General features: G+C 58.8%; 1 protein-coding gene across 2 annotated transcripts in view; it reads left to right on the forward strand.

Annotated features, from left to right (window-relative positions):
• The window catches only part of AGRN (agrin), a 129704-nt gene that overhangs the window by 56218 nt on the left and 46437 nt on the right, over window positions 1-27049 (forward strand). For both annotated transcript variants that reach the window (XM_075520225.1, XM_075520226.1), the window contains one exon: window positions 7571-7618. In XM_075520225.1, the coding sequence (XP_075376340.1) occupies window positions 7571-7618 (48 nt within the window). The remainder of the gene's footprint in view (window positions 1-7570; window positions 7619-27049) is intronic.

A 27049-nucleotide genomic window follows, 5' to 3' on the forward strand; every position in this document is an offset into this window, starting at 1 on the left:
AAGCGTAGAGGTACCGGGGGGGCCGAGCTGTCCCTGTGTCCCGGGTGCCTTTGGCTCGTGCACAGCCACCTCTTTCCAGACCGGCCTGAAGCTGGTGGTGTGCGTTCAGTGCTGCTGGACTCGCTGGCGAGCTCTTCCGAGCTGCTCGCTTGTGAGCCAAAGGCGGCTTTTATGTCCTCTTCTGCCTTGTCAGGTCTTGCTGTATCTTTCCGCCTGGTCCTTCGTGCGCTGGTGTAAAGCGTAAAGGGAAGGGCTGAGTGTGCATGGTGGGCACGGTTGGCAGAGGGAGCAGGTAGGAGACCGGCTGTCCCTGTGTGCTGTAGCTGGTGCAAAAGGATGCGGGCCTTTGTGAAATGCTGTAGCTGTACAGGGGTGTCTGTGTGCAGCCAGCTCTGGGGAGGGGTAGGGATAACAGACAAAAACGACAACCCACATGGATGGACCAGGCCAGTGCGATGTCCCCCCAGTGCAGATGGCTCTTCTGGTTATAAAGTCTCATCTGAAAGATGATTGAAGAGATGAGAAAGTCTCATCTGAAAGATGCACAAGGGGCAAAGGTGCAAGTGTTTGTCCTTCCCAAGAGGGTGATGAGCCGGTCTGCCCATGTTTGAACCTGCCTCCTCCAGGACACAAAGGCTGTTCCGATCTGAGGCACTGCTGCCCCTAAAAGTGGCCCCTAAATGGCTGGAGGGGACAGAGTCCTTGCAGACCTGGGAAGAAAGGGAGGACTGTGCGGTGGCTGATTTGCATGTGTAAACATGCACACAGGAGGATGCAAATGTCCTCGCTTCCCTTTGGGGATTTTTTTTCTTTCTTTATTCGAAGCCAAGCCTTTAGCCTTAGCCTGCATGTGCTGGGATTGCCAGGGGAGCATGGCTCTGAAGCCCTACCCGGGGAGTGGGGTGTGGAGGAGGCGAGGGGTGCTGCTGGGCCAGCGGCAGCGTGGCAGCGCCCTGGTGAAGGCATCGGGCAGGAGTTTAGCCCCTGTGTCCCAGGGCAGAGCAGAAGGATGCAGAACCAGGCCAAGCTGGCCACACAGTGACCAAGCAAAGGAGAGGGCCAGGGCACTCCGCTCGCTTTTTGGGAAGGTCTTGGCTGCTTCTGTGATGCTCCAGAAATTCCCAGCGGGCTGCGGTAGCTGGGGAGGGTGCTGGAAATGGGGCAGCAGTGGCAGGGACTTGAGCTTACCCTTTGAGGGAAAAATACTGGGTTGGAGGGGTGGGGGGCTCTGTGTGTGGTGAGGTTGGGGGGTCTCCGTCCCGTTGCCAGGGTGCTCCGACTTGCTCAGCCAGTCCTCAAGCCTCATCCCTGGTGAAGGGAGGGGTGTTGTGCCGTGTCCCAGGAGGCAGCTCCGTGATCTCTGGTGCTGGCTGAGGAGCCCTTTTCCACCCGGCTCACCAGCACTCTCCCTGGCAGAGGGCTTTGCTTGTGAGCGGGCTCCTGAGATGGGTTCCTAGCAGGGGTCTGCTTGGGAGAGACAGCTTGGCAGAGTGTTTCCCGCTGAGCCCTCATAGCACTTGGGCTCGCAGGGGCTCTTCGCAGCCCCTGCATGTGTCGGGAGGAGAATGGCTCCTGGGGTGCGTGCCGATCTGCCTCGCTGCTCGGACGTGAGGCCATCAGGCACCCTGCTTGTGTGGGCTCTCCTCCAGGCAGGGTGGTTAGGATGCAGCCCGTGCCTCGCAGCGAGCTGGGATCATGTTCTGCGAGTCCCCGGGGAGGGGAGGGAGCGATGCAGGTTTAAAGAGGAGCAATGTCTGGGACGTGACTTGGATTTCTTTCCTCCCTTCTCATTTTTCTTCTTCCTGGTACTGCTTTTGGCAAGTTGCAGCTGCGGTGCTGGGATGCCCAGGATGCTCCCAGCCCACATCTCCAGCAGAGAGGAGCAGCATGGCTTTGTGGTGCGGCTGTAGGGCAGCTTGTGCCGATCCCACGAGGAGATCCTGCAACCTGCTGGCTTGTGGTGCCTGAGATGCCCTGCTGAAGGACCACCCAGTCTCCTCTGCATCTCCCCGCTGGAGGGGAGAGTGGGTGGATTCAGCTTCAGTGTTTGTGTCCCTCGGGCTCCAGGTGAATTTGCCAAGGTGAGAGAGGGAGGGGCAGCATGGCAAGAGCAGGCTGGGGCTGGGAGGGGTACGTGCCGCCAACGAGGGTTATTCTCCCGTCTCAAGTTGTTGGTGCCTTTTGGAGGAGCGGGTGGTGGGAAGGCTGCTGTCCAGCCAGCTGGGCACCTCCCCAGCAAGAGAGGGCTGTGCAGCCCCCGCAGCCGGAGTCGCTGGCAGACGAGCTCTAGCTGCCTCGCCTGGAGCCACGGCACCCGGCCATCCCGGGAGGAGAGGAGAGGAGAGGAGAGGAGAGGAGAGGAGAGGAGAGGAGAGGAGAGGAGAGGAGAGCACTGCCGAGCTGTGGGCCAGCGCCGTGGCCCGGGCCTGCATGGTGGCTGCCAGCAGTGTCCAGGAGGAAGCCGTGCTTCCCTTCCCAGCTGCGGCAGCTGCCCGGTTGGTGCTGAGCAGGGGGACATGGGAGGAACTTCTCTGCAATGAGCTTCCCAGTTTGACCACAGCGGGGTTACCCACTGCCACATCTCCACAGTGCTCGTCTTGCCTTCCAAGCACGGGACGGGTGTTTGAGGGCTCCTTCCTTGCCTTGCACATGACACAGCAGGGTACAGACAGCCCCTGCGCAGTGCTGGGGAGACAGAGGAGGCCGCAAGAGTTCTCCTGTCCCATGGCTTGGATGATAAACCAGCTTCTGGAACTGCAGGGCTGTGTATAGTCAGCCCAGACTTCTGCTCAGGTGGCTCTGTAATCAGAGGGCCTTCCTCTCACGGGGTTTTGTTCATAGTCTCCAGAGCTGCTTTCTTCCTCCATGGTGAAGAAGAGGTCAGCCTGTTTGCTAAGGACCGTGGTGCCTTAGAATTGAGGCGGCAGGTCACGGTGCTCTAGATGCGTGGTACCGTGGGCAGGGAAACAGCTTGCCAGGAGCTGGGTCTTTTGCCAGGGATGCTGTCTCAGCAGAGATGGGGCTTCAGCCTGGAGAGCTACTGTGGAGAGCAAGTAGGGAGTGGAGGCCCTGTGAGCCTGGGATTGTCTTGTGGGCACCAGGTATTTGGGAGCGCTCGGGCTGTAGCAGGGCCGCCCTGCCCTGCTGTTTGCTCTTGCCCCGTTGCTGGACCTTCACTCAAGAAGTCTGGCTCTTGGTCCTGACCTCCCTCTGGCTTTCAGCCCAGCTCTCCTCTTGGCAGCTTTCCCGTCCTTGCTGGCAGCATCCTGCCCGAGGAAAGCGGTGACCAGAAGCTTCTGGCTTCCTGAGGGCAGGAATACCCAGGTAGGCAAGGAAGGGAGCAGCACAGCTTGATGGTGCATCTGTGTCCCAGCACCTCTTTTCTCCCCTCCGTGCTCTCCTCCCCCTGGTCCAGCTGGTTCGCTGGCAGTGCCAGCACGGACCCAGAGCACGCGGCCGGTTCCAGCTCCAGCTGGGTCCCTGCGGTCACAGGTCACAGCCTGGTCCTGTTCCCGGGCGTTTGTGGTGGGGCTGTCCCCAGGGCGTGCCGGGCTGTGCAGGTATGCCTCCCTCCATCTAGAACAAATATCTTGGAAAATAGTAACTGGGGGCTGCTCCTGTGCGAGGCTCTGCCCGACCGCTGCTGGCCCTGCGGCTCTCGGCCCCCTCCGGGAGCCCCGCGCGGGGGCGATGCCGGGGAAGGGGAAGGCGTGAGGAGTTTTCTCCGCTTCTCAGCATCTCGAGTGGGCAGGCGGGGCGGGGAGAGGGGCTTCGCCCCCCGGGCTCTGCAGGCGCTGGTGGCTGCGGAGCGCGGTGGGGGCCGGAGCCACGCCGCGGTCCCGTTCCGCCGCGGTCCCGTTCTGCCCCCCCGCCCCGCCTGCGCACCGGTCCCGGGGGAACCGGGGCAGCGCGACCCCGCCGCCTCCCGCTCTTTGTCTGCGCCGCGCCGCCCCGCTCGCCCTCGCCGCCCCTTTGTTGGCCGCCGGAGCGCTCGGGAGGGGCTCGCTCGCTCGCTCCCCCGCTTGCCGGGGCTCGACCCGGGGGCGGGCGTGGAGCCCCGCCGCCGCTGCCGGCGGAGGGAGGGAGGGAGGGAGGGAAGGGGGGGACGGGGGGGACGCGCCGGCCCCCGCGGGGCAGGGGAGCGGGCGGGGAAACTTCAGGGCGTGGGGCGGGCGCTCACGCGGTTGCTCGGGCTTGGGCTTCTCTCCCCCCGTTGCTCCGTTGTCTGATGCTGCGCGGCCCTGGCACCGCGCGTGGGGCGAACCTCGGGTGCCGGAATTAGGGCTCCGAGCTGCCGTCGCGGGCTGCACGCCCAGCCCAGCCGCCCAGCCAGCCAGCCAGGGCGGCCGCCGCTCCCGTCGCTGTCGCCCGCGTCCGTTCCGCCTCTCCATGCCGGGCTCCGCGGGGAGCTGGAACCTCTGCGGGAAGGACTGGCATGTCACAGCGGCGTGAGGAGGGGAGCTGGCCTGCCCCGGCCGCCGCCGTGGCGGTGACGGTGCCCGCGCTGGGCAGCGTTGCTCTCCGCTGGCGAGGTCTGCGAGGCGGCAGCCCGCCCAGGGGGAGAAGCCGAGCCGCGGCCCCTTCTTGCTCACCGGAGGGCTAGGAGGGGGCCGGAGAGCTGGCTCGCCTGGGGAGGGGTGGCGGCGGGGGAGCGCCGTGCACCGGCTGCCCTGGAGGAAACCGGAGCCGAGCGGGGATGGATGTGCAGCGGCTGTGAAAGGAGCCTCGGCGTGGGAGGGGAAGCGCCTGCTTCAGCGCCTCACCCTTGGGCTGCTCCCGGTACCTGGCTGCAGGGACCTGCCCCGGAGGGTCAGAAGCCGGTGAGCGTGGGAGCGCCTGTCCCGGAGCAGCTGCAGCCGGAGGAGACGCGCGGAGAGCGGAGGAAGCTCAGCGTTCCCGGAGTGAGGCTGGTGCAGAGCCTGAGCGGGGAGCAGAGAGGCAGCCGCACGCCGGTGGGGTGGCGAGACCTCCCCTCCATCCCCGCCGAGAGGATACGGACCTTGCCGAGGCTGCGAGCCTGAGGGAAGGGGTCCCGTGCCGGCACCCCTCACGCTGTCTCTGTCCCAGCCCTGCTCTCGGGAGCCGTCGCGTGTTGATGCTGGTGCTGGTGCTGTTCCCATGCTGGTAGCAGCTTGTCCCCATCCCAGTGGGCTTGGGCACAGAACTTGAGCTCTCGGCACTTTTGCCTGGGGTTGTTTAGTTTGCTTTCTGTGGGCAGGTGCGGATTGACATCTCCCGGGCTGGAAGAGGGATTGCTGAGCACAGGACTGTGGGTGTTCCTCTGGAGCGGGCTTGGACCTGACCCCTAAGCTGTGCCTCTGACATGGCAAATGTGGGGACAAACTCTTGCTTCTGAAGGTGCCCCTGGCCCACCCTGCCCTCCTGCGAGTGGAGGATGGGAACTTCTGGGAAAACTTAGGTCTTGTGGCTTCCGAAGACGACCGGGGAGGGGGGAAGAGTGATCTATGTGAGCCTTGTGCCTACTCTGCCTTGGATGGGTCAGCGGCGGGTTGAGCTTTGGCCCGCAGTGTGACGGCCGAGCATGACGGCTTGCCAGTACCCCATGGCGCCGGGGGCCTTGGAGCGGGACCGGATGTACCAGCACAAGGTCTCCTTGGTGGTGCGGTATTTCATGATCCCGTGCAACATCTGCCTTATCCTCCTGGCCACCTCGACGCTGGGATTTGCAGTGCTGCTCTTCCTCAACAACTGTACGTGTCCTCGGGCGCGTGGGAGGAGCAGGGGAGGGCGAGGCAGGACTTAGGTCAGCCGGCGTGCCAGGGCTCTGGCGCGGGGACAGCCCTCCCAACGCCGCCAGCCGCCGGCTGGCCTTTGCCCTGCGCCCGGGCGCTCATCGCTTGCCTGCTGCTGTCTGGGGAGAAGCCGGGGAGGTGACAGCCAGCTCCGCAGCTCTGCCCCACTTTTCCCTGAGATGATGTTGGCCCAGAACTGCGGAGCGGAGCTGCGAAGGCGGGTGTGCGTGGGCCAGCCCCAGCTCCCCACTTTGCACGGTGCGCTCATGCTCTCAGCTGCGCCAGCACCCTCTGTGTCCCGTGTGCCATTCTCCCCGCCGCCTCAAAATACCGTGTCTCCCGACCTGCTGCTTGAGGTCTGAGTGTGGGTGCTGCTCCTCAGGGGGACTCAGTCAGTCTATTTACAAGGTGGGGATCTTAGCAGGGCTGTTTCGGGGATGAGGGGCAAAAGATGGGCTCCTGTGAGTCCTGCTCTGGCCAGGGGCTTCTGCTGCTCCCTTGTTACAAACTGCTGGACCCTCGGGGCCCTGCCACTATACGCGATGGGTGGGAGATGTGTCTCCTAGGCTGCTCCAGGATCCCTGCTCTCTATATGCTCTCTTGCTCTGAAGAATCAGCAGAGGGTTGAGGCAAGACGGACTAGTTTTCCCTGCGGTTAGGCTGTTGATCTGATCCGATCCCTGGTGTGGCCGAGTAGATCGCGCACTTGGGCGTGGGTACATCCACGTATTGCTGGCTGCTCTAGGCACTGTGCCCTGTTGCCTCATCCTTGCACAGGTGCTCACCCTCCCAACGCCTGGCTTTCTCTAGGCGCAGCCTGTGGAGGAGGATTCTGTCATGCAGCGGTATCTTCGATCTTCTTGACGCTGGAAAGTGCCAAACACCCGCTGTGAGAAAAACCTTTAGAGGGCAGGCAAATCCTCCAGCCTAGCTTTGGGATGCACTGCTTCCCTTGGTGTGTACGTGGCTAGAAAAGAGCTGTATAAAACTGTAAAACACATAAATGCCTTTAAATGTACTGGTGGGAGCAGGTCCAGGTGATGGTAGAGAACGCCTGGCCAGTAAGGAGTGGTGTGCCCTGTGCCGCAGCCCTGGGCACATCACTTAATAGAGAGCAGAGCACATTTGCTCTGCTCTCTAATTTGACGCTGGCTTTAGGGTGTTTCCCACTCAGGATAGCAGGGGCTGTGGAGCTAACTGCCTGAGTGAAACTCTTCTGTCCCCCCTGCTTAATCAGGGGTTACTCAAATGTGGAGGGCTGGCTGGTGGCGAGGCTGTGCCACCTTGCTCTGGGACCTGTGGTCACGTCCATGGGAGCTTTCATCTTCTGCTGCCCCAGGCTGCCCCTTTCTCCCACCTTTGCCTTCTTGTCCCGGAGGCTGCAGCGTTCCCCGCTGCTGTCCCGCTCAACCCGAATGACTTGGTGAGTCCGTGCCCAGGTGTGTGCGTGTGTGAGAGGTGATAAGCGGCGCGATTTGCATCGCAGCCCTGGTGAAATGGCACACAACGGGCTGAGGCAAGCCCCAGCCTGCCAGGCAGAAGAGGGCTGCTGCCAGATCCCAAGCCAGAGATGCTCCATTGATACAGGTGGGAGAGCCGGGGCTCCTGGCTCCCGTTCCTGCTGCTCCCTTCTTGCTGCAGGACCTCCCGGGTGTTCCCTGGGAGTCGGTGCCTGCTTGTGCAGGGCATGCGTGCTGGAGGAATGAAACGCTGGCCCAAAAGCTGCTGGGGAGCTGTGGCCAGAGGTCTGGGGGTGGGGAGGAGAGAGCGTGCAAAAAGGAACTGCTGATAGCCCCGTGTTTTTTGTTTCTTTGCAGACAAGCCCAATAGTTATTTTACTCAGACGCCACCGACGCCGCGAGATGGTAAGTACGCCGTCGCTTGCTGGAGCTCGGTTCCTGTGCTCAGGATGCACTTGAGAGCAAATGGCTTGAGCCTCGCGTGCTTCCCGCAGCTGACGGTGGAGCAGCGTCTCCTGACCCAGTGATCTATTTTGCAGCTGACTGGCCGCTCTCCGTGCCCGGAGCAGTGCTGCATCACACCCGCGCCCTGCCCTTGCCCCCGCCCTGGGGATGCAGGAGCATGGCTCTCCGGGGCGAGGAGGGAGGGCAGGGCGACTGGCCCTCGGTGCTCCCTGGGAGGCACGGCAGCCCTTTCTCTGCAGAGGGTTTCCCGGGCAGCTGTGATGGAGGTGGGGAAGGGCTGGAAAGGGAGATGGGATCTTCCGTGTGCTCCAGCAGTTTGCAGAGCTTTACTGGTTCGTCTGCTGAAGCCGTGGAAGGGAGGGGATTGGAGAAAGGGAGCTTATCTTTCAAAGCAGCAGTGTTGAATCCAGCGGCTATTCTGTGTTTGTCTCCTAAGGGTCTCCCTGGATGTTGGCAAAAGGAGGGGGGGAAGCAGAGAGAGGTGCAGAAAGGCTTGCTGCTCTGCAAGCACAGAGCAAAAAAAAAAAAAAAAGGCAAATGGCATATGTGCCCATGGTATGTGGCAGGTGAGGGAAAGACCATGAGAAGGTGATGGGCTGTTAGCATGAGGAAATAGCCAGAAACAGTGCTGTGCCTCCCTCCGTCCCTCTGTTTTTTTGGTGTAGCATCAGAGCAACCCAGGGGAGGACAGTGAGGGAGGTATTTTCAGCTCATGGGGCCTGGAGCTCGAGACTGCATCTCACCGTGGCCTGGGCAGCAGACGTCCTCCCTGCCGTCCCACCCTGCCCTGAGAGCAGGCGTAGGCCGAGCAGGATGGGATGCCTGTTCAGGGGAGTGACGTGGACGCGGTGTCTTAGGACTCTCCGCTGCCTTAGCAGGTCTTGGTCTTGCTGGGAAAGGACTGGAGTGGGTTGTGCTGGCTCATGGCAGCAGGAGGTTAAATGGGCACAAAGCAGGTAGGAATCTCTCCAGTGCGAGTACGTGGGATGTGGGCTGAGCAGCTCAGGGAGAGGTGATTTTTGAGGCTAGCAGAGGTTGCTGAGATGCTGTTGGCTGTTGATTAAATTACTGCTTCTGCTGTGCAGCCAAAGTTGAATCATCCCAGCCCATCCAGTCTTGGATCAGTCAGCTACTAACACTGTATAAATGCTACCAAAAAATCTGCTGGGCTTGTGCTCCAGCTGGCAAAAGGTTTCAGCTTTATCAGCATCAAGAGCAGAATGGAAGCTGGTGTTCAGCTGGCCATCGGGTATCTCCACTGCCCTGGCCAGAAGGGGTGTGGGCATATAAATTCTGGGGGACTGTAACGCAGCCCTCCTTCCTCTCCCATCTTTGCTTGGGTCCCACAGGTTTCTGCTTCTGGGCTCTCCTAACAATTCCCTCTCCACCTCCAAATTTTCACCTTGCCAGTCACGAGGCGGTATGGTGCTTTCCTCGTCATCTTGCAGAGTTATTTGTCCTTCCCTGGCAGAGCAGATGGGACAGCACCTGGGTTTCCTATGGACCTGCATTTGCCCTGGACCTGTGGCCCTCGCCTATGGATTCCCCGGTGTCTGATGAGCAGTGTACTCACCAGCACCTCGCATCTTTTCTCTGGGCTTCCTAAAGCCTTCTGGTTTCACAGACCTGGAGGAACTGTGGTTTTTAAGGCCATGCTGTTATCAGTCAACGGCTTTAAAAGCTGTTGGATGCAGGCAGGCAAGCACATGCTCAGATAATGTCATCATAGGAGCTTTGTTTTCTCTGAAGATCAGGCTTAAAATGCCCTGCTTTCTGCTGGCAGGCTGTTCAGTCACCTTCCCCAGCCTCCCTACTTTCACGTGCGCAGATAAGAACCCAGCAGAAAACAGCAGCCAATTAATAACACGTTTGTTTCTTTCTTTCTTTCCTTCTCTGATGGGGGTGGGGAAGGAGGCGGGGGAGAAACGGATGCTAGATAAAATGTGATTAATCTATAATTGGACCAGAGAAGACATCTAAAGCAAAAATAAAAACGAACGTAGGTGTAACTCCTAGCTTAGGGCTCCAAAATATTAGCAGCCCAGCCCATCCAGATGACATACTCCAAAAGATCTTTGGTCCCCACAGGAGATGGAAAACTACCACCCTTGGTGGGTTGCCAAATGAGGCACCCCCGTTTGCAAGTCTGTTACGGTGCAAATGCCTCACGTCGGCGTTTCTGGGCGGAGGGGAGCACGGGGCATGGGGCAGGGGTCCCCCCGGGTGAAGGGGCTGCTCCCTGCTGCTTCTGCTGTGCCAGAGGGACTGGCAGCGTTCATGGCCTGGGCTGGCTCGGAGACGTGGCTCTGGTCCTGTGTACAGTCCGCTGACTTAGATGGGGCCATGCTTGTAAAGCGCTGGGATTCGGCTGAGGTTTGCTGGGCGAGGGCCATGGCTCTCCTGTCCCAGGCTTGCTCTCAGGGTGGCTTTGGTGGGACCAGATGTGCTGGTGAGAGCTGTGCCCGGCCGTCCGACCGACGGGCCTTTTGGGGAGGGCTGGCTGGGGAGCCGCCGAACCCTTCTCCCTTCCCCTAACCAGCCACATCTGAGCGGGACAGGGAGGAGAGGGTCTCTGCCTCGCTGCCCCATGTTCCTTTCCCCAGGTGGTACCTGGTGGTGTGACAAAGGCGGGGGACAAGGATTTGGTGGGTCTCGGCAGGCGGTGTGCGTGTGACAGTGCCGGTGTTGAGCACAGCAGGGCCCCTCGATTGCTGCTTCTCCAGCTGGGCTGCTTGAGGATTGTCGCCTCTTTATCTCCTGGGCCAGATCCTCACCTTCTACAAGTCTGCACAGCTCTGTGGTGAGCAGTGGGTTGCCACCAGCTGGCAGCCTGCGCCGTGAGCCAACAGATCTCTGCCCACCGGTACCAGCTGAGGATCTGCAACTTGGTATTTCTGTCGGGAAACCCTGCTACTGGAAGGTTTGCTGTGGCCCTTTCCCCTTCCAAACGGTGGTGCAAAGCTAGGCAGAAATCATCGTCAGCCCTGGCAACGTCAGACCTCAGTTTTTGTCTGAAGGAAGTGGCTTCCCGTACCTCGGGCATCTTTTCTGCAAAGACCCTGTCCTGCATACAGAAAAGGTGCTGCAGTCACGACCGCTCCCCTGGTGCTCCAGCGATGCTGGAGGTGAAAGACTTTGCCAGCCAGCAGGGAGGTGTCTCCAGTTAGCACTCGCGTGCTGTTTCTCTCTTCCATTTCTTCCCATACCAATTTCTACCCTAGAAAACTCTTCAGCCACACATTGATTTATAGAGTAGTCTCTGCTTCATTTTGAAACAAGGCCATTAATGCTGTTAACTCACCGCTTTCTACCAAATCTCCCACGCCGCTGGCATTCCCGCGGCTGGGCGGGGGATTGTTAAGCTCCATAAGGTCTTAAGCCTGGCTTTCTTAAATGCAGTGCTCTATGAAGGCTCGTTGCCTTTTCCCCAGCTGAGGGACTGGCCCGTGGCATCCAAGCTGGCTAATTCTTCTCCTTTCTTGTCAGTGGTGGGCAGGAGCTGGGGAGCGGCTGCGGGGGGAGCTGGCGAGGGGGCGGATGTTGGCTCAGCTGCGGCCCCCCAGGGCAGGAGCGCTCTGGAGGGGGGGTTGGCAGGTTCGGTGCAGGGGGCCGGCAGGGTGGGCTGTGCCTTCCTGCATCCCCTGGGGTGAAATAAATGATGGGGGAGGATTTGGAGGGTACCTCCTCCCCTCTCCTTGTTCTTGCAGCATCTGTCATGAGAGGTTTGATTTCTGTTTGTTTGCAGCATCCCTTGGTGGAGTCATGTGCGGGAGGCAAGATTGGTTTTGTTGTTTGCTCTGCGGAGGGCAGGGAGAACAATAAGCCCTCTCGGAGCTGCGAAGCCAGGCTGGTGAGAGCTGGGCTGGCTGCTCAGGTGGATCGATAGGATGAGGCACCGGGCTCTCGGGGTCAGCTCCCCGTCATCCCTCTCGATAATCTTAAAGGTCTTTTCTAACCTATATGATTCTGTGATTCTTCCTGCCACCTTCCTCCCCTGGGTGCTCTGCAGGGGTGCGGAAAGCCTTGTCGGCTGGGGTCCTTGTTAGCGAGGTCCGGGTGGACCAACAGCAGACAGCTCTGGAGCCGAGAGCAGCAAGCGGGACACAAAGCTGTCCTGCTGACACGGGAGCCGGGGGAGGAGAGCAGGGCTCTGCCTCGCTGGTGGCATTTTTGGCTCTGACCGTGCCCGCGCACACGCTCCGCTCCTGTTCCTGGTGCGGGGAAGCCTCCTCCCCATTCCCCGGTGCGAGCGGAGGCGAGGGGCTGAGAGCGGAGCAGTGCGGGGTAAGCTGCAGCTGGGGCCTCTCCGGCAGGGTCCGGGCAGTGCCCTCCAACCGTGCTGCTCTCCCAGCCCTGCTAGGGAGAAAGAAGCCCTCTTGATGGGGCACGGGCTTGGGCAGCCTGTTTAGTCCCTTTTGCTGTCACCAGCTCTTTGGTCTGGCAGGTTTGGGTTTCTGGCTGGCCCCAGCAGCTTTCTGGATCAAGCGCAGGAGGGCATCCTGATCTCAGAGCTACATCTTGCTTCGGCCTGTCTCGAGCAAGCAGCCTTCATGGACGGGGAGAGTCACGGTAGCTCGCCAGGGTGGTGGGAGCCAGCCCTTTTGCTGGCATCCGTGCGCCTTTGCAGATGTGCTAATGGCACCAACCGGCTGTGGGTCCTGTCTGTGCTGGGATTGGAAACGTCCAAGAAGGCTGAGAGGGCTGGACGCCCGTTTCCTTTTGGCGAGCATGGATAGAGTGATGCTGGCCCAACCTGTCACACCAGGCCAAGGGAGCAGTGCTAAACGCTTATTTATGGATGCATAAAAGCGGCAGTGACGCATGAGATGAGGACATCTGAGAAATTAAATATGGGAAAAATGCTTTCTTGTGCCTGGCAGCCCCATAAATACAGGGTTTGCAGAACTGGTCAAGGCATGGGGTTAGGCAGAGAAAATGCTGGTGCAGGTGGCTTTTCAAGTCTGCATGGGAAATCGATTAGCGGATTAATCCTGCAGTGCTCTCAGTCCTGGGCGTTGTCTCTCAGGTGGCTGCTGGATGCCCTCTCTTCAGCACCCTGTTACGGCTTGGCCTCCTCAGGTCTAGCTCCCTTTCCCCCGCAGTGACTCCCTCTCCAGATAGCGTCCCCTGTGCCGTCGAGAGAGAGACAGCCACCTGCAGCCTTGGCAGGACTGGTTCCCCACGTCCCTGCTGGCGGCCGTCTCTGCCTTCACGGGGTGCGAACGGCGCCGCATCTTACGGAGCATCTGATCTGGGCCAGGGGAACGTTAGGAAATACTCCCCGGCTGTAGATGACTCAATGGATTTGGGCAGACTGAGCGGTACCTTGGCCGTGCTGAGGCAGCAAGAGAGCCTGGAGGGAGCCTCGCCGCCCTGCAAAGGGGGCCGTTCTGCTAGGGGCAGCCAAGGGGTGCGGGGATGTGGTGTTTCACAACCTCCCGGCTCTCTTCCAGCCCTGTGTCTGTGTGTGTCGGCAGCCGAGGAGGGGATGCCCCGGCATGGGGAGGTAGCGTGCGGGGAGAGGCTTTACCGGGCTGCGGTGCTCTTCGGCACGGAGCGCTGGCTGTGCCTGAGCAGCAGCCGCGTATCGGAGGTCCTGGTCTTGCTGCTCCTGTTTGATACTTCATCAGGAAAAGCTGCTCCTTCCTTTTATTTGGTCGTTTTTAATTAACATCCTATAACTCTGATGAACAGCTTCCTCTGGCCAGTAACCTAGTGGCACAGAGGTAGTGAGGGGGAAATAATTGCCTTGGCCTTAGAAGTCATGGGAGGTGCTTACCTCCCCTTGCCTGCTCTGCCTAGTTGTGCCTGCTGCCCACAGCCTACCCGCAGCCCTAAAGTTAGACCTTGCAGTGCGTTGGCGGGGAGAAGGCTGGGGCTGGCCCACCCCTCAGGAGACGTGGGTGCTGTCCGTGCCCTCCTCCCGCTGCCAAATTCACGCTGAGCCCTTCCTTCTCCAGTCCCTGTTGGAGAGAATACTGGGAGGCAGGCTCGGGCTTTTAGTTTCTCAAAGGAGCCAGGTGGCTCTCCGGGCAGCTCTGCGCCTGCTCAGGGGGACAGGGGAGGGGACACTTGGCTGCCCTGGGAAGAGAGCCATGAAAATATAACTTAAAATAAAACACAAGCTCTTCAATTTTGTACTCTTTGTGCATGGCAGTACTGGAACACCCTGCTGGCTTTGGCTGCTAATCCCAGCTTATTTCTCTTTTGAGGCAAGCCAATATAAGACTTGGATGCCGCAAAATGAATTCGTAGCGCAGGCTTCGTGGCGGGGCTGATCTCAGTCAGTAGAACAGGAAGGTGTTGCAGACCACAGATGCATTTTGCAGCCCCTGGTCCTTTCTGACCACCCCACCCTCTCTTCCTTTCACGCCCGGGCTTTTCCTGGCCCCAGCCCTCTCCCGCACATGTGGTTTGAAAAGTCGGGAGCTGACTTGCAGCAGCAGGAGCGGGGAAAGTGATGCGCTCCAGCAGCAATCCATCTCGCTGCGGCCTTGGGCCGCGGTGTCCACCCGTGTCAGCTCCCCACCTAGCAAATGCTGACGGACAGCGGAGCTGATGTGAAGCCTTGCTGGTGCTCCTTGCAGCCCACAGTGGCTGCTGGGCTGCTGTGACCTCTCCTCTCTGTGTCGCGAAGTGGAAGAGGCGTGTGTGGGGAAGGGCTGCTCCGTGGAGGCACGCGTGTTTGGGGCACGGGCTGCCCCAGGGCCGCGGTGGCTCGGTGGAGATACTCTCCTGCTTGATTCTGCTGTCGGTATTCCCGTCACAAGCCCCGTTATGCTGAGGAACGACTCCTTCGCCAAGGCCGCGTGCGGAGAAGGATGGTGGGAGCAGGGAGAGGTTTGCACCCCCCGCCCGAACGCCTCGCACCCCACTGCGTGGCACTGGGGTAGCCCAGAGCCCAGCCAGCCCCTGGCTCCAGCAGCGGGAGCGGTGGTGATGTTTCTGCGCCTCTGGCTGTGTCAGCCGGTGGGCGGCTGGGCCGAGGCTGGCGTTGCTGAGCGAGGAGGGACTGGGAGCATCGGAGCGTGGTGGGAAGTCTTGTCACACATCATGGAACAGAAAAAAATCACTCTCTCTGCGCAAGGTGAAATTTTTGTACCAGGCTTCTCAGCAGCTGCTCCCTTTTAATTACATCGTGCCGACTCCTTCTCTAAGACTTCATTGCAGCACAGACTGAAACGCTGACCTACTGCGCTGCCGCTACGGCGCTTGCACCCGCTGCCTTCCCGGGCATGAGGGTGGCCTGGGGTGCTCTCCTGTTTGCCCCAGGATCCTGGGCAATTCATGCCTGCAGGGTGAAGCTGGCTGTCCCCTAGCTGGTCCAGGGGGTCCTGCACTGAAGTCACCGTGGTTAGGTCTTTGGCTTCCCCTTCCTTTTTTCTTGCTCGTGTTTGCACCCTATGGCAGTGAGGCAACAGCTCGGGAGCCAGGAGCGGGGTCTGCTTGTGGAGCTTCATCCCCATGCGCTCGCCCCACGGCCCGGCCTGGCTTCCCTGCCTGGGGTCCGCATCCTGAGCACCGTAGCAAAGTGCTTCAGCCGAACCAGCTCAGACTGCTTCAGGGTTGCTCTGGAGAGAGGAGAGATGCTAAACATAGCTCTTCAAAAGCTGAACGGTAGATAAGGTAGCAGCAGTTATTAGACACCACTTTTGATCTCTTGAGAGCATTTTCTTCTCCATTTACAGTGAGGTTTGAGCTTTCTCTTGGGGATCAATTTATGCACTTTCATGTTACGTGGATTAAGTGTTAGAGGAGGAGTCGATGGGAGAACTGCTAAGGTGTTCCTGTTTTTCCCTGTATCAGGTCCTTGCTAAGGTTGCAGGTCGCCAAGCTTGCCTCACTCTCCCCACATCTCTGCCTCCCGTCTCCCAGGACTATCCTTCTGGTGTTGTGACAAAGAAACAGCATTCGTCTTGCTTTGTCTTCTCTTCCCCTTGGCCGTGTCACGCTGAAGTTGCGTGATACCTCTCGGAGAGAGCTGGTGCATCACTGCCAGCTCCCGAGTTAGCCCACTGCCAATCCTGCCTGGCGCTGCGCTGCGGCAGAGGCTTTCTTGCCAAGCGAACGTTGGGTTTGTAGGAACGTGCCCCGAGGTCACAGTGACACACGGAGTCTCGCTGTTGTGCGGTGGGAGCGGCGTGCAGCCCGGGGGAGGCCGGGCTTAGCGCGGACCCTGCGGCTTAGGGATGCAGTCGCTACGTTTAATACTTCGTATGAAGCGCAGAGGGAGAGCAAAGGACGGCAGGAGGCAGGAAGCTGACTGAGACACCCAGGGTATCGGCAAGCTCTTTGCAAAGAACGTGAGCAGACCTTGCAGAGTGCCCGGCAGCCTGGGAAAGGGCGGCAAAGGGCGGCGTGCTGGCTTTGCCGACCGTGCAGCTGAGCGCTGGCTTTGGACCTGCTGCGGCTGCGGAGGAGCCGTCTTTCCCTCCAGGCATCCAGAGGCTGCTGCAGCCCTCCTTCCCTCGCCGAGCTCTCTAATCTCCCTGATTTGTAAACACTCTGTTTTGAGAGCGTGGCCTCTGCAGGCAGGTGGGAGCCGGTTAAAACAATCAAAGTATTTTTTCTTCTTGCCCTCGCCTCCCTCCCTTGCGTGGGCTACGTACGGGCTGCCGTCCCATCTGGGTGCGCTCCCTGCGTGCGCTGAGCTTTGGGTGTTTTGCTGCGGTGTGGCTCCTCGGGGCAGATTCCTGCTCTTGGCCGCTCGCTGTGTGGCGAGGCTGAGGGGATCTGTGCGTGCTGGGGTGCGCAGGCAGGGCGGCGGGAGCCTGCTGCTGGGGCTGGCTTCTCGCTCGCGGCCCTGGTGGAGCGCGTTTCCAAACTGCTCCTCTCTCTTCTGGAGGCTGATGAATTCTTCCAGTGATGAGGAGCTGAGGAGCTGTGACAGTTTGCTCAGAGCCGCTCTCGCAGGGGGCTCGTGACAGATTAACGAGAGAGTCTTTTAAGATGATGTTTGATTTGCAAGAGTGACTTTGATGTTTTAGACCCCAGAACACGATGCTTTCAACTCCTCCCTGCTCCGCCCTGCCCTGCCCGCCCCCGGCACCGCCTTTGCCTTGCTCACTACCATCTCTCTGCCTCCAGCACCCGATTTTGCTTTTAGATCTTCCAACTGATCAACTTTTTTCCTTGCTGCCCACCCCTCCTGACCCCCAATTATAGGCTGCGTAGTCAGCTCTCCTCTCGCTCCTCCTTTGTCTGCCGTGGCCCCTGCTGCCTGCGCTGCTGGTGCCAGCCCTGCGAGGTGCTGGGCTGCCCGTTCCCGGGTGGGGACGGGCTGCAGTGCTGACCGCTCTGCTGCTGCTGCTCGCAGGTTAGATTTCCATCGTGGTGGCTTTTAGAAGTGACGAGTTTTCTTCAGGTAGCTGGGCTGTAAAAGCTTGTGGCTGGTGACGACCATGTTTCTGGGCTTCCCTTCCTTGTTTCCCTGGGGGACGCCGGAGCGCAGAGTGTGTTTGGGGGTGCTGAACGACCACGCTGTGGTCTCGGGAGGAGATACCTGCTCTCCCAGAGATCTCTGTCATGGGTAGAGCTGTGCAAGCAAGATCCTTGGAGAGCTGAGAGCGTCACAGAGGCTCCCAAACTGGATGGTGGGTGCCTGCCATTCTCTCAGCTTCTTAAGGACCTTCCATCCTGAGAACATGTTGGCTTGAAAACTTTAAGTGACTGTTCTGCTCAGCTCCGTGGCTAAACTGTGGAGGTAAAGATGGGCACAGTCCTGATGAGCTTGGAGGGGTGCTGCCTTCCCCGTCCCCTTTGGTACCTGTCGGGCTGTACGCAGGGCTGCTGGCAGTGCCTTTAGCCAGCGTGTGCCCCTGGCCTGGGGCTGCCCGGTGAGGCTACCTGCAGCTTTCCAGATCTACGTCAGCAGCATTGCATGAAGTCACTGTCCCACGTTGTAGGCAGGGACAGGGCACGAAGTAGGTGAAGATGGGCAGAACTGGGGCTCGAGGACTCAGGGCTAGCGTGCCCCTAATGCTGCTCTGGCCGTGCCAGGGCTAGGGGCTCTGAGCAAAAGTGCCTGGATTAAGCGGCGTGGTGTTAATGACACACGGTCTGACGGCTCTGCGTTTCTTTCCCGGGAGAGCCGATGCCGATCTTGGCGTTTAGCCAGGGCTGTGGCGTGGAGACCCCGGCTCTGCCGCCGGTGCCTGCGTGTGGCTCTCCCGGCCCCGCGGCGGAGGCCTTTGAGCAGGGCAGGCGGCTCCTTCTCCCTCACCGAGCAAGCCCCGGCTGATGCAATTAATATCGATGGCAGGGAGGGTGGGCCCGGGAAGAGGAGTAAATGTGCACGGGCGAGCGTCTGGGCTGGAGCGCCGGCATAACCGGTCTCCATGGCAACGGGCACCTCGCGCTCATGCAGAATTAATGCCGGCCTTCGCTGTCCTGACACACGCGCGCCGCTCCGTCCCCGGGGCCTCGCGTTTCCCTCTGCCCTTTCGGCAGAAGGAGGCCCCAGAAGCAGCTCTGCCCTGCTCTTTGCGGGCCTCCCCTGCCTTTTGCGCCGGCGGTGTCCCTACGTATGGGATGGCAGCGGGGCAGGCGTGCTTCGGTTGTCGTGGTGGGGCCTTGCCCCTTCTCCAGAGGGAAGGCTCGGCCTCCGCCCGCGGGGTTTATTGTGCGTGTGCCCTCGCCCTTTGGTATTAGGTGTGCTTGCTTGCTACTGCCTCGCTTGTGCTTCTTGTCTTCTGGCTGAGGAACTCTCCGTGGCAGGCTCCTCAGCCGGGCCGTTCTCCCCCAGCCCGCTGGGCTCCAAGGGTGCTGCCCAGCGTTCCTCATGGCTTCTCGCCTGCTCTGTGAGGGTGGCTTCTCCTCTCTAACACAGCTATTTGGGAGTGACTGCTCTGAGGCAGGATTTGGGACAGGATAGATTACCAGTGTGACCCACTAGTGGCCTCGGGGACCAAGTGGGGAGCGGTGGTAGGTGGCACGCAGAGGTGCACGTCGGCTCGGTGCCCGTCAGTGTGCCCTAGGGATTGGAAAGATGTATGTGAGCATCACAGCTTTTTCCCTCTGCTGTCCAGCCTAGCCAGTTCGGGGCTGCTCTGCACCTTGGATTCCCCAGTCCAGTCTGCTTTAAATGGCTTTAGCAAGGGAGCACCCACCGCTTTCCAGAGAGGGAGAGTTTTTAATCCGATAGCATTAGATTAAAAGGCAGCCACCTTGCACATTGGGCGCGGACATCCTCATTCCTCAATTTCAGGCTTCTCCTATGAACAAGAACACCCAGTGCCAGCGGTTCAGCTGCTCGTGGGTCCCCAGAGGTGCAGGTTGCCCATACCCTCCCGGGCGTGCTGCCGGGAAGTGTCTTTCTCTCTTCGTCTCCTGCCCGCGGCCCTTGCTGTAGGGGTTCATGGCTGTGTCTGTCCGGAGCACGGCAGCGTGGCCGTCGTGCGATTTTAGCCTTTCCTCTCTCCTACCCCTTTCTTGTCACTGGAGACACTTTAAGCCGTGAAAGCAGGTACATCCCACCCTCCTGTCTCCCACCCACGAGCTGTAATCAAGTTTCCGGCTGTGCTTTTCTGATTGTTTTTCTCGGCCTGTTCGGAGAAGGGATGGACTCCCCTGGGATGTGGAGCAGGTCCAAGCCAGCAAACAGAGGTTCTGCCCTCAGCAGGCACGTTTTCCTGGCATCCCCCTCCTCTGCGGGTGTTCAGGGCTCTCCTCCTCTTCCTCCTCCCTTGGCAAGGTTCCTGCCGAGGAGGAAGCTTCGGTCCTGGGGAGCAACCGTGTGGCCTCTCACGTGCTCCTCTCGGTAGCCCGGCTGTGTGGCCGGGCGCTGCCGGGGAGCGCGGGGCGGGCAGGCAGGCACACGCTGCAGAGGGCCTGGCAGGGTGCAATAAGCAATCAGCAAGCTGCTCCAGGAGCATTTTTTTTCTTTTCTGTACAGTGGAAAAGAGCAATTTTGACATTACATTTATGATTATTGTTATTAAGCTGGAGGAGCATTTTAATGTGAATGCTTGGGGCTTATTAGATAGAGCTCTTCACCTCAAGATCTCAAAGCACTTGACAAAGCCAGCTTGTTATTAATCCCTACTACTTATATTGAGCTATTTACCTACTGACCTTGGGGGTTTGGTGATTATTATTATCCGCATTTTTTGTAAACGGGAGAACCAAGGCGCAGAACCGGATGGGGAGTTGAAGCTGGAAGCTGAAGCTGCTCTCCACCCTCCCTGCCTGCAGCCGGCTGCTGTCCCCCTGCTGCCTGTGCTCACTGCTCCGGTCCGGGAGGCTCGGAAGAAGGCTGGGATGGATTGAGAATTATCAGAAATAGCGTGGCCAGCAGGACGAGGGCAGTGATCGTCCCCTGCACTCGGCACTGGTGAGGCTGCACCTCGAATGCTGTGTTCAGTGCTGGGCCCCTCACTCCAAGAGAGACATTGAGGGGCTGGAGCGTGTCCAGAGAAGGGCAACGGAGCTGGGGAAGGGTCTGGAGCACAAGGCTGATGGGGAGCGGCTGAGGGACCTGGGGCTGTTCAGCCTGGAGAGAAGGAGGCTGAGGGGAGACCTCATCGCTCTCTACAACGGCCTGAAAGGAGGCTGTAGAGAGGTGGGGTCGGTCTCTTCTCCCAGGTCACAAGTGATAGGGCGAGAGGAAATGGCCTCCAGTTGCGCCAGGGGAGGTTTAGACTGGATATCAGGAAATTTTACTTCACTGAAAGGGTTGTCCAGCATTGGGACAGGCTGCCCAGGGAAGGGGTTGAGTCGCCATCCCTGGAGGTATTTAAAAGCCGTTTGGATGAGGCGCTTAGGGACATGGTGTAGTGGTGGGCTTGGCAGTGTTAGGTTTATGGTTGGACTCGATGATCTTAAAGGGCTTTTCCAACCTAAACGATTCTGTGATTCTGAGAAGCTCGCCCAAGAGCTCTATCTGGAGCACTTGGTGCAAACTGCAGCGTGGCCAGAACTGGCAGCTGGGAGAGAGGTGGAGGTCCAGGCTGGGGGGGGCCAGTGCACAACTTGAAGCCTTGGCTGCTGCGTTTTTTAGGATGCAGGGGACTGAAGGAGGGCGCAGAGCAAGCCTGTGTGTTGGCGGGGGTCAGAGAGGGTTGCTGAAGCACAGAGCAAGCCCTTTGCATACACGTATTGTCACGGGCTCTCACTTGGCAGGATAGTCTTGCCAGCTCCGGCCTGGGAGTGCTCCAGGATGGACCAGCATACACGCGTGTGCTGTGCAGCATCTTCGTTTGGCCCAGTCTCTCGGGCCCAGCTCAAGCAGGGCCTTTACTTCATCGGCAGTCTTCTCCCGGGCCGCCTGCAGCCTCACACCAACTCCCGCATCTCTCTGCAGAGCGGAGCTGCGTGCGAGGAGCCTCAGCAGCTCTTGGGCATTCTCGCGGTGGCTCTGGCCCTCCCCGTTGGCCACAGCGGAGCCGTCCTATTCTCAGCTGTCCTTCCAGCCGTTTTGGGCATCTGCAGGCACGGTTGGACGCGAGGAGGTGGAGCTGGTGCCATCTGCCCTGGCAGCTACTCGTGCAGTACCAGCCACCTGTGCCTGCGCAGCCTGCTCGGGGAAATGCTGAGCTGAGCCTTGGCAGGGGCTTCCCTGGTAATGAAGCATCCCGCTCCCTCCCTGGTGCTAATTAGGGGCTGCCTGAGGAAGTGTCACGGATGGGGTGGGAGGCTTGGATCTGAACCGGTGTCATTACACCTGGTGCAATGGGTAGTCGTTCTTCTTTCTGCAGGGGTGGCTCGGTTCTGATGAATGCCGGCAGCTCTGGGCCCAGACTGCAGGAAGAAGCTCTCTGCAACCCTGACTCTCCCTCTTCCCACCCCAGTTTCAGCTGCCAGCGTAGATAGGCTCCCAGAGGCTTGTCATCTCTCTCCTTTCCCCTTTTCTACTCTGTGGTTCACTGATGCAGGCATCCCACCCCGACCTCCCGTGCGTCGGTCCGGAGGATCACTGGCAGGCGGGGGAAGGTGTTTCCGTAGGTGGCTTCTGTCACTTGGTTGCTGTGCCTGGCTCGTGCCCCTGCCCCTGCCCCTGCCCCTGCCCCTGCCCCTGCCCTGCTGGAGAGGAGGGGAAAAGCAAAAAGGTGTTGCTACAAATAATTCACGGTGACGTGCTTCCCGCCACAACGGAGTCGGCATGACTCCATGGGCGGACAGAGCAGCCTCCTCTTCCTCAGCAACCCCAGGCTGAGCCTGCAAAAGCAAGAAAGGCTTTTAGAAGAGATCGAGGCTAGGGGAAAGACCTGACTGGGTTGAGAGCCCCGCTCCAGCTCACATATGCTACGTCCTGAGGCTCTGCCTTGCATCCTGCAGTCACCACCTGGTTCAGGGCAAAGAGCGCGAAGGAACGCTAATGGGGGTTTCCTGTCCCCTGGCTAACTGGGGAAGGTGAGGGGCACAGCAAAGCGCTCTGGCCTCTCCTCCGAAGAGCCCAGAGCGGAGGAAGGTCAGGGCACCGCCGCAGCCCGGAGAACGGGCCATGCAGCTGCGTTCTCCAACGGGCAAGGGGAGCGTGCCGGGCAGCTCCCACCCCGCAACAGCTCGAGCCCTGGCTGGCCTCTGCCTGCCTGCCAGCTGCCTCCTGGCCCCCCAAAGACGGGCAGATGGGGGAGTGAACTTGGGTGTCACTGCGGTGTCCGTTTACCACGCAACTGCCTGCAGGGCAGACCTGGCCTGGCCCCGGGGGCTCGCAGCGCGGGGTGTTCACAGAAAACACCGAGGCGAGGGGATGGCTCCTCCCAAAAGCTTTTCTTGCTTTTGCAGGCTCAGCCTGGGGTTGCTGAGGAAGAGGAGGCTGCTCTGTCCGCCCATGGAGTCATGCCGACTCCGTTGTGGCGGGAAGCACGTTACCATGAATTATTTGTAGCAACACCTTTTTGCTTTTCCCCTCCTCTCCAGCAAGTGCACTTTTTAAATTATTATTATTGTTGTTGTTGTTATTGTTATTTATTATCCTGTTTCTGCTCCAGTGCTGCTAAGAGACGTGGAGAGGCTTGGCTGGTATTCAGCATGGTTACAATAAGCCCAAGCCCTCCCTTTTGTTCTGTACAGCTTGCTCAAGTGTTGTATAGATACCTCACTTTAGCTGTTTCTCTCCCTCATCTTCGGCGGCTCAGGAGGTTTGGGAAAGGTCAGCTCCTAGCTGTAGCTTTTTTTTGCTCCAGACAAGTGCTGCTCTCATTGTTTGCCAAATGCCTTGCTGCGCCTCGGCTCTGCGGCGCTAGGATGATTTAACCAGAGCCGCGCTTCGCTTTAGATCTGGTCTGCTCTCTGACCTTGCTGCACAGCCTTGCCGTGTGCTTTGTAGGCAGTTTTGAAGCACGGTCTTAAACAAGTGCTGAGAGATGCCACCTCCCCTCTGCGACCAGGGAAGAGGCACAATAGGCTGCAGCCTCCATCGTCCCGAGCAGGGGCTCCGTCCGCTGCAAGCTCACGTTGACTCTGGTTCACCGCTGCTTTCCAGCGTCCGTCCTGCAGAGGTGTCCGTCATAGCTGGCTCGAAAGCCTCCAGCTGCAGTGTTGCTGTGGATAAGGCAGGCTTTGGGCTTGGTCTCAACCACAGTCATGGCAGGGGCTACTTCTGCCCTATCCAGGCGTGTCAGGTGATGTAGAAGGCACACTGGTAGGAAAATGTATGAATCACAGAATCACAGCATCGTATAGGTTGGAAAAACCCTTTAAGATCATCGAGTCCAACCGTAAACCTAACACTGCCAAGCCCACCACTACACCATGTCCCTAAGCACCTCATCCAAACGGCTTTTAGATACCTCCAGGGATGGGGACTCAACCCCTTCCCTGGGCAGCCTGTGCCAATGCTTGATAACCCTTTCAGTGAAGAAATATTTCCTAATGTCCAGTCTACACCTCCCCTGGCGCAACTGGAGGCCATTTCCTCTCGTCCTATCAAGCTCTCCTATGGTCGCTATCCTGGTGATGTTGTAGAGATGTCACTAGAGGGGCAGCAGGCAGGCAGAGCCCTGGTCTCTGGTGTTGTCCCAGTTGGGTGGGCAGGTGGACCATTTCCTTGCCAGAGAACCGTCTCTGCGCTCCTGCCTGCCCTGTCTCGTCTCAAGCTCGGGAGCGTGAAGGCAAGGGTGGTCCCTTTGACGCCCGGCAGAGCAGGCCCCCCCCCCCCCCGGGTGCCCGAAATAGCAGCGGCGCTGGGAATAGAGAGCGGTCTGCGGCCCCTCGCTTGTGGGATGCTTTTGATAGCACGGTCTTCACCAGCACTGTCAGGAATCAAATTTAAGAGGTCCTTGCACTTCTGTACGCTTTATCTGCTCTTTGCAGTTTATTCGGGCTGTCGTGTACAAGCGTTAGGACAAGAGCGCTTTGTGCCTCGCTTATTGCTGCCTTCCGCCCGGCCCAGCAAAGCGCTTCTGTCTGTAGTGGCTCTGCACGGGGAATGGGAGGCGAAGGCTTGGTCAGGGCCGAGTACTCCGGAACTGGGCTGACAGCCTCTTCTTTTTGCTTCTAATTTCTCAACTTTTATTCCTTCCGCACCAGTGACGGTTACACTTCTTGAATCCTTCCAAGTAAAATTAGGGAGAGAGAGAAAGAGAGACAGAGAGATGTTGAGGAAGAAGGAAGCTCCCTCTGAATTTTGTCCTTCACAGAGCTTGCTGGGTTGAGTCATCTTAGCAGGCATAATAAACCTGTTTCATCTCCTGGGTCTGGCAGGGGAACGAAGGCATTTTGTTTTATTCTCATCGGTGTTCTGAGCTTGCACCATCCAACCGCATCACAGCATTGGATGGGTGAGTTTTTAAAATCATCTGCTGTGAACAAATAGGCTTCTTCACCAGTAGCACCAGCGACGATTAGAAGCGAAAGAAACTTAAACAGCCAATTTGCTTGTCACAATTTGTTTCTGCTTTGAAGCATTTTTCTTTCTCGCTTTCTCTGCTTCTCGGCCTGATCACCAAAACTCAGTGAAGCCGGGTCCTCGTCCGCAGGAAGGACTGAAGCACGGGGTGTGGGGGTTGCACCCTGCCGTACCCCCGCTCTCTGTCCTGCCCGGGCGTCCGCGGGGCAGCCGGGCCGTCCCCTTGAGTCGGGATTAGCTCGGAGGGTCCGCGGCGTGCAAGGTTCTCTCCTGGGGATGGAGCTCGTTGGCAGGGAGTGGGAAGGTGTCTGTCAAACACCGGTGCTGTAAAAGCTCGCTTCTGCACCATCCGTTTGATGCGGAATGGGAGGTAAATCCATACCCTTTATATAATCTCTTTTGCTCACATATTGGCCTATTATGCCCCTGATGTGTTTATGAAATATGGTTCTGGGGCAAGGACAGACTGAAACTTCAATTCTGATAAAGCATCAGTTTTCTTTATGTGGCTTGACCCACTTAACTTTATAATACTTTGTGGCCTTTTTGTCATTTACCATTGCTTTTATCACGTCAAATTAAAAGATTCTTAAATATGTGTGGGCAAAACAATTACAGGGAGGATCACCTAAAAGGTGACAAAACCCAGTCTGGCTCCGAATCTGAATGAACAATTTTACAAGTTTCTTTGAAGAAGAGTCAAAACCATCAGCAATATTTTAACTTCTTCAGAAGTCCCGTCCAGTGCCGAAAGCTTTTTCCTGCCAGGTTCGCGGGCTGGCTGCTGCGGAGCGCTGCGAGGCCTGGGAGGAGAAATGGACGGCAGGGGACCGAAGGCAAAAGTGCCGTTGGGGCATGAGCCGTGTGGGAAGAAAAAGCACCCGAAAACAGCAACAAGTGTCTTAGGATGGGGTTTTTGAAGTGCTCGGTGAATTGGGTCCCACTGAAAACGTCCTCAGTTTGGGTGGGACCAGAGCTGGGTCGGCTGTTCGCTTCGGAAGCCCTCGCCTTGGATGTGTGAGGCTCCTTTCCCATGCTCTGAGGCAAAAGGCAAGAACAGAAGAGCTCAAGAAAGCAGAGGGCTGTCCCTGACGCCTACTTTGAAACCCTGGACACGCTTCCCACCTTGGTTTCTCTATCTGCAAGTGTGCTGCTGAACCTGGGCCGGTGTGAGCAGGCACCTCTCGCCTTTGAGCAGGCGCTTGCTTGAACCCCGCTCCAAGCTGGCTCTGCGTCCCGCGTCTGCTGCGCACACCGGCTCCCTTCCTTTCCCTTCCTTTCGGTCTGGTCGCTGAGACGGCTCCGTCTGCGTCCCCTGCGCCCGGCAGCTGATTATGCACTACACGGTTACACTTCTGCTCCACACACCTGCGCCGCGGGGCGAGGGGACAGGATGAATCCCTGCTTGTCCTGCGTTTCACATTCCTCACTTGCACGCCTCCCCTGCACCCTCTAATCTCAGAGCTCAACAGGCTCATCTGCATTTATAAAAAAAAAAAAAGACAGAGAGAGAAAGAACAGTGATGGGAAGAGCAGGAGAGACTATCCAGAGCGCTTCATAAAAATGATGAATTGCTTTTAGATATTGGGCAGGAGAGAGAGAGAGCTCTTTTTTATTTGATGATATTAGTCTCTTAGTGGTATATTGTTGCTGTGCATATGAGCTCAAAATCTCAAGGCAGTCAAAGGCAAACGCCCGGGAATTGAAGTGTAAATGAGCCGCTGTCGAGCATTTTATTTTGCCTTTTATGATTTCTTTCTCTCATTATGTAGGTCAGTCTCCCTTTCTAACGTATGCTGTGTGCGTAGGAGAGCGCGGGGCGGTGAGGTGTACCCGGAGGTGGCAGGAGGTGCCCGCTGCGCGTGGGCGCAGGAGCGGTGCGGCGGGTGCCGGCGCGGGGACTACGCTTGGCGCGGCGGCTGCGCGTGGAGCGCGGTGAGCGGGTGCGCGGTGCGCGCCTGCCCGCGTGTGCCTGCCTACCCGCCCGGTGGCGCGTGTTGTGAGGGTAGGGCTGTGCCCGTGGCAGGAACCGCTGGGCAGAAAGCTCTGGCATCTCTTGCTCTCGCCGTCTCACCTGCAGACGGCTGAGTCTGGAGACACCTGTCCTCTGCTTTCCTCCCTCCAACCGAAGAATTACGTTTCCTACCACATTAGCAATTCAGATGCTGAACTGGTCTGTGCTGGCTGCTCTGATTAGTGGATGTGATAAAGAGATTCGTGCATCTCCTTTAGAGAGACACCAGCCACGTGATTCAGCTGCTTTGCATAAACGGCATACATAAACCAGGGTGTGCACGTGGGACAATCTGTCCCACACGGGGACAGGTGAGGACGTTTTCTTCTCCGTTCCTTGACTTTCCTTTCTCTTGCTGGTTAGCGGAAGACACGCTGTGTTGCGGAGGACTCCCAAAGGCTTGAGCAGAGGGAACCTGGGCAGAGCAAGTGCTTTCCGGAGCCCTGGGGACACTCCTCCATGTCTGTAGTGGGGTTGGAGGCACCTCCCTGCTCCCAGCCTGGGCCTTGACCTCCCTGCTGTGGTGCAGAGCTGGGGACAGGCCTTTCTTTCTCCAGTTCATGCTGG

Source organism: Mycteria americana, chromosome 18, assembly GCF_035582795.1.
Source record: "Mycteria americana isolate JAX WOST 10 ecotype Jacksonville Zoo and Gardens chromosome 18, USCA_MyAme_1.0, whole genome shotgun sequence".
Taxonomy (NCBI): domain Eukaryota; kingdom Metazoa; phylum Chordata; class Aves; order Ciconiiformes; family Ciconiidae; genus Mycteria; species Mycteria americana.